The 6,465-nt window shown below is 34.8% G+C and overlaps 1 protein-coding gene across 5 annotated transcripts in view; it reads left to right on the top strand.

The window, feature by feature from the left end:
- The window catches only part of LOC107863342 (traB domain-containing protein), a 42,166-nt gene extending 36,739 nt beyond the window's left edge, over positions 1-5,427 (top strand). For 2 of the 5 annotated variants that reach the window (XM_047408601.1, XM_047408597.1), the window contains 6 exons: positions 3,169-3,291; positions 3,376-3,464; positions 3,545-3,619; positions 3,902-4,009; positions 4,246-4,341; positions 4,724-5,427. In XM_047408601.1, the coding sequence (XP_047264557.1) occupies positions 3,169-3,291; positions 3,376-3,464; positions 3,545-3,619; positions 3,902-4,009; positions 4,246-4,341; positions 4,724-4,999 (767 nt within the window). In that variant the 3' untranslated portion in view covers positions 5,000-5,427. The remainder of the gene's footprint in view (positions 1-3,168; positions 3,292-3,375; positions 3,465-3,544; positions 3,620-3,901; positions 4,010-4,245; positions 4,342-4,723) is intronic. The other 3 variants (XR_007053238.1, XM_047408598.1, XM_047408600.1) reach the window with 3 other exon arrangements.
- The last annotated feature ends 1,038 nt before the right edge of the window (positions 5,428-6,465 follow it).

The raw sequence follows: 6,465 nt of genomic DNA, 5'->3' as shown, positions 1-6,465 counted from the left end.
CAAATTTTTATTTTTGAAGCTTGGACCAACAATGGACACCAGGTCATCATGATCACACGACTTGCCTTTGCCTTTTTTGGGTGTGCGGGGTGCTTTTTTGGGTTAGAATAGGTATAACTTGAGAAAGAGGATAACATTTTAGTCCAGTAACTATGGCAAACTCCTTCCAACCAAAAAAAATAGGCATGCCACAGTAATTTGTCCACATCTCATCCATCTTATCTTTGTTTTCATACATAAACCTATGCTTGAGATGTTCATATACCATTTTCATTTGGAAACGAGCATTATTGTCCTCCGACAAATCAAGATATTTCTCAAAGCAGCTGTCCCTGAAATAAGCATCCAATTTTTGTTCTCGAAGTATTTTTCTGAAGGCGTCGAAAGATTTTCCCATGGCTGACTTAACCACGAAATCACCCGTTAAATCTGTGGCACCATCGCACTGCATGCTCACAGGAGAACGATCAATGCTGAAGGCTTTGACCAGCTCTTCGGTGGAAGGGCTATTAGTATCTGCATCATCTCTTTTGAAACATTCCTCCTCCCCGTGTTCATCATATTCTGCTCCCGATTGAGATAACGCTTGTAAAGCAAGCTCATAGAGTGGTGGATGTAGCCCAACTGCTTTACTTGTTCTTTTACTTGGACTTGATTCAGTTTCTGTTCTTTTGGGAACCATATTATCTAAAATTAATAGGAACATAAAATAATATATTATTGTTGATTAATGCATCATTAAAAAAGGATAACGGTAAATCAAACAAGCAAAACAGTAAAATAACAGTTGCAACAGGTCACTGATTTGTTGTACCAGGTAGTATATCTATTGCAGCATATAACCAAACTGTTGCAACGGATGAGTAATCTGTTGCAACATATAAAACATACCACTCATCTTTTAAGATAGATGAATGGTCTGTTCAACAGATCACACAACTGTTGTGACATCATCTGTTGCAACATATGAGTGATCTGTTGGAACAGTTAAATAATCCGTAGCAACGACTGAGTAATCTATTGCGATAATACAAAATATATCACTCATCTGTTGAGAAAGATGAATGGTCTGCACAACAGGTCACACATCTGTTGCAACACATGAGTAATATGTTGGAATAGTTATCAACGGTCAATATTGGTTAGATTTCTTCCAATATAGGGTCGCCTATCGCGGAAGATGAATGATCAGTTGAAAAAATCAAGTCTTGAACTTTTCCTGTAGGAAGAGTTGGTAGGATTTTATCCAACAGGAGGTTCATCTGTTGCATCAGATCATTAGTCTGATGGTTCTTCCATTACACCAGATGGTTAATTAGTTGCATCAGATTTTTTATCCGAAGCTTAATCTGTTGTATCAAAATTGTAATCTGATGGTTCCTCTGGTGCATCAGATGGTTGATCTATTGCATCATATGATGAATCTGTTGCATCAGATGGTTAATATGTTGCACCAGATGGGTAATTTATCAGAGAAAACAGTAGCACGATTTTGTTAAACAAAAAACAACAACTTCACCATTTTTACCAAGAACAAGAACAGAACAAATCAAACCAAATTGTCCTTTTATTTTTATAAACACAAACAATAAAAATCAAACTTCAAAAAATAGAACAAACAACAAAATATTATAATTCACTTCGAAAAAAGAAGAGAAGAGAAGAAATACCAGAAATTAGGGTTTTATTCAGACCGCATTTTAAATTAGTGCAACAAATATTGAAATTGTTAATCAATACTATAGGAGAAGTGGCTCAAGTTCCTCGTTTTCTTCAAAACTAAAAAGGCCATAAATTTTTACCTGTGAAAGAAGAAAAGGACCGATGGAAAATTCAAAGATGTTGTGGCCGGAGAGCAAGGCTGTCACGTCGATTGAAGTCGAAAAGAAACTAGAATCCCAACTATTTGTAGTCGGATGTTGAAGTCGCCGAGGATTGAAATAAGAAATTTGCAGAATAGTTGGTTGGGAGAGAGTTGAGAGAAGCTGTCTAAAGAGGGATGAGAGACAGGTTGATTGAATTGAAGAGGGGAAATCGAAGCCCAACTATTTGTCGTCGTGGGTTGAAGGGAGAAATTTTGTAGAACTGTTGGTTGGGAGAGAGTTGAGAGAAGTCATCAAGAGAGAGGAGAGAGTGGTTGATTTGGATTGAAGAGGGTGTGAGTTGGGTTGATTTGTTTTTTTTGAAAAAGATTAGAAAGTTTTGAAAATATTAATCAAGTCCACAATTAACTTGATCAAGTTTCCTAATAATGTTTGACCCTATGTGTTGGTCAATGTCACCAATTCTGAAAAACACTTATTCTTCAATTTTCTCCACTAACCTTCTATCATTCAAAACAGTTATTGTTTGATCTTATTAAGTTTGATTTCTTGATTTATTTTAAAGTTGGACATCAATTTCATAGAAAACATGAATACTTGTATTTATATTTTAATGTAAAATTCTTTTTTAAAAGGATTGAGACAAGACATAAAATTCTTTTTTAAAAAGATCGAAAAACGACCATCCTAATGAAATCCTTTGAAGAGAATGAAAGATTTTCAAGTATAATATTAGCTTGTTTGGTGGATTTTGCTGCAATTTTCAGTTCAAACGTAAGAGTGTGTATATTTTAAATTAAGATCGGTAAGAAACGTGGGTTAAAGATTTACCGAAAACCGTTTGTTAATTTTGCCATTTTAATTTTAAATTATTTTAATAAGCATATTAGTTAAGATTGAATCTCAGCCATAAATGGAGTGTGGTACAGGTGGCATAAATCTACAGGATCATTGAATATTTCTTGACACAATTTACCTGACTGGATTTTTTCCAAGTTTGAGCGTCTTGTTTATGTATTATTTAAAACCAATTCTAGCTCAACGCTAAGTCCTCTTGTTCATGAACTTGTTGGTTTGTCTACCAATTGTTTGTATCTTTGCGAGTTAAATTTCAAGTATGCTCTTGGAAAGTAATGGGGAATGCTTAAATGATCTTCTTTTGTTAAAACAATCATCTCCTAAAAAGCTGCTCTTATGGGGTTACCGCATGGCGATCTCCTCATCTCCATGAGCTATGAACATATGACTATGCCATTCTTGCGCCTTGTTGTTGCCAATTGGTTTAGAACAAGGGTGATTATAAACTTGTTCAACCTCCATTTTTTCTTGACTTCACTTGTTGCAGAGTTCAGGGCAGGCATCATGTACACTTCTGATGATAATGATATCAATCAGCCTTTAAAATCAAACATGTTTTCTTTGAGTGGGACGGGTTTTTTTGGCGCTGTTGGTCGTAGCATAAACTTGGGTAATTACTAACCTTAAGCTTTAATTTGTATGCTATCTATGCTTTCGGAGTATGATTTATCAATCTAGCTATTTGATGTGATAGGAGGTCAAACTGCTCTAGCATTACGCGTTTTGCTGGCACTTTTCTCATCAAAAATGTCTTCAGTTGCTAATCGTCCTTTTGGAGATGAGGTAGTTCTGTGGAAGATGTTCCTCATTTACAATTAGGATATTCCCAAAGACTAAGAGAAGTTTGCTGTTTCTGTTCTCAGTTCCGGGCTGCACGAAAGGCTGCTGAGGATATTGGTGCTCAAATTATATTGGGGGATCGTCCAATAGAAATAACTGTATGCTGCACTTACACTTAATTAGTCCAATGCAACTTTCTTTTCCTAGGATACTTTTGGATTTTAATGAAGTGGTAAAGTTACTTTTGATTTCTAGAAAGAATGGTTCTGATGGCTTCTATATATTAGGACTACCTGATTTTGCATGCAAAGCAAGATAAGTTATATTTGATGCTTATTATATTGTTTCTCTCAAGTGCGCCTATCAGATGCACTATTTGGTCCGACGACAGAGTTACTTGTAATGCTAGAAAATTTATTGTTACTCTCTTGTGTTGTCAGCTTGAACGAGCATGGACTTCGCTAAAATGGAAAGAGAAGATGAGCCTTCTACTCTCTGTCTTTGGCGGAATAACCTCATCCACGGACTTATCAGCAAAGGCATTGGAGGTTTCCCTCTCGTATCTATGAGATCTTTGTGGATACTAATGATGATTGTTACTCGTCTACTCTATCAAGCATTACCTCTAATTTTGCATAGGACCTCAGTTAGCGAATTAATAGGCTAAAGAAAGCTAAGTGGCATCATCTTAAATGGATTGCCATAAATATTATAGCAATTACAAAATGGATTAGGTGCATGTGCTTTCATGATTCTATTTTCATTCTTTTCTATTCTGTGGCAGGAATCAAGTTCTGATGATAGTAACTTTCAGCTGTATGAGAAATTAAGCTTTTCATATCCGTCACTTCTGCAGCCACTCCTACATGAACGTGACACGGTTAGTTGCTCTTCCCTCATTAGTATCTCCGGACAAACGTCTCATTTGGAAACAGCCTTTCTAATCCAAACATCTCATTGGGAAAGGACCTTACTAATGGATATTATGGAAAAGTTGGACAACATTGTGTTTTCAGGATCAAACTGAAAAGAGAACTGCCATATTTCATTAATTTATCCATCTTTTCTTTCCTGTTCGTTGGAGAGGATATAAATGTGTTAATATGTTTGTTTGAGAGTATATACATATAATTGGGATCTATAATGTTATTTGCGGAGGATAGTTCTGGAGCTTTCTATTTTAAAACCATTTAGGTCAAACTTTTTTTTCACTTCTGCTAGTGACAGTCTTTCCGTTTTTTCCATGCAATTGTTCCATTTAGTTTCTTGCTTGGTCTCTGAAGAGGAGCAAAGCAGTGAACAACTGTAAGCAAGTTGTCGGAATCATTGGGAAGGGCCACATGAATGGAGTAATATATTCCTTGGTGTCTGATCAAGGAAACTTGCGCTTTCGAGATCTTGTTGGGAAGAGTCCTTCAGGAGGGCTCTCTGGCTGGGTTACTACTATCTTTGGTAACCTGGTTAGAGATGCTATAATTGGTGTCCTTCTGTGGCTATTGTATGAACAACTAACCAATGGTTTGAAGTTGATTGACTAAACTGCAAGGCCAAGTTTCGGACTTCTTGTACTATCCAAAAACACTCAAGTTAATTCAATGAGAGGGATGAACACTCCTATCTGGACTGCCATCGAGAAAGAATATGAAATATTATTCTCGTTCTCCATTTTTGTGGAGCTATTTTTTAAGCAAGGTAGCGGATAAGTCATCCAAGAGTTATGAAGAATTGAATAGTTTAACAGTTAGAATGTTAAGCTCTTATATGGTTATAAAATATTTTTTCAGGAAATATGTGGAGTATTGGCGGATTCAGAATTTTAAGATCGTGGGTGCTCAAGCCAACTTTAATAAATATAATGTTGTTACTGGCCAGATCTCATAACGTAACTTATGTAAAACTTGACCATCTAAGAAACAATTTTACCAACGAACTATTAATATGGTTACTGCAAAAAATATTATTGTTCTATTTAGAGTCATTCTAATATACTTTTCATATTATTTTAAGAAGATGAATTATTGTTATTTATAGTTGTGCAATTTTATCTTGTATGTTACAAACCAAGATAACTATTTATATTCATGCTAATATTATATCTCCATATATATCATTTTTATGTAGTTTATGAATGTTAGACTGAATATGCCACAACTTCAAATAATCGAAGACAACCTTAAATAGGAAGATATGTAAGCCGTAAAAATTCTCAATTTCTTAATGCCATTGAAAAATAAAAGCTTAAAATCAAGCAAAAGCTCCTAATAGAGCACCACGTAGCAGTACTAGATGAGTAAATGTTCTCTCTTTTTTCTTTTAACCTTACATAAATTTCTACTAGTTTACCCCTAATTACACCCTATTCCAACTTCTATGAAAATTTGATAAAATTTTAGCTTTTAATTTTTTTTTGATACATTCAAATACAATAGATACATCATAGCTGATACATCCAGTGAAGCAACTACTGCACGCTAAAAAGAAAAACAACGATAATTAACTTAATTAAGGAGTAAATCATGCTTTATATCTTCAAATTAACAGTTAAAAATCCCTCAAAAAGGTAATTAGTTATTGTGTTTATTTTCAAAATATTCTTCTGCTCCTTTATCTTGCAGAATCATTCTTCTCCCTTGTTTTCTGTTATTTTGCTGTGATTATTTTAATATTCTCAAATAATATCTCAGTGTTTGGGTTAGTGATGTCAAGTACGAAGGATATAAGAGTGATGACATTGTAATCGGAGAACATGTAACGTATGAAAAGTTGATTTCTGCCATTGCTGCAGCATTTGAAATCGACAAAAAAAGAAAAAAAATCAAGCTCGATACATTGTTGATGGAAATTCATCTCCATTGTTGATCAGTAAGGATATGTGGGTGAAGCTATATATAGAGGTTAAGAAAAGTGTGACAGAATTTGGGATGTATCCATTGTGTATCAGTACAATCGATAAAGATGAAAGGGAGATATTACTTGAGGGTGAAGCTGGAGCAGTTATGTATCT

This window comes from Capsicum annuum, chromosome 3 (assembly GCF_002878395.1).
Source record: "Capsicum annuum cultivar UCD-10X-F1 chromosome 3, UCD10Xv1.1, whole genome shotgun sequence".
Classification (NCBI taxonomy): Eukaryota; Viridiplantae; Streptophyta; class Magnoliopsida; order Solanales; family Solanaceae; genus Capsicum; species Capsicum annuum.
Note: the sequence above shows the minus strand (reverse complement) of the source record. Positions and strands in the feature narration are given on the sequence as shown.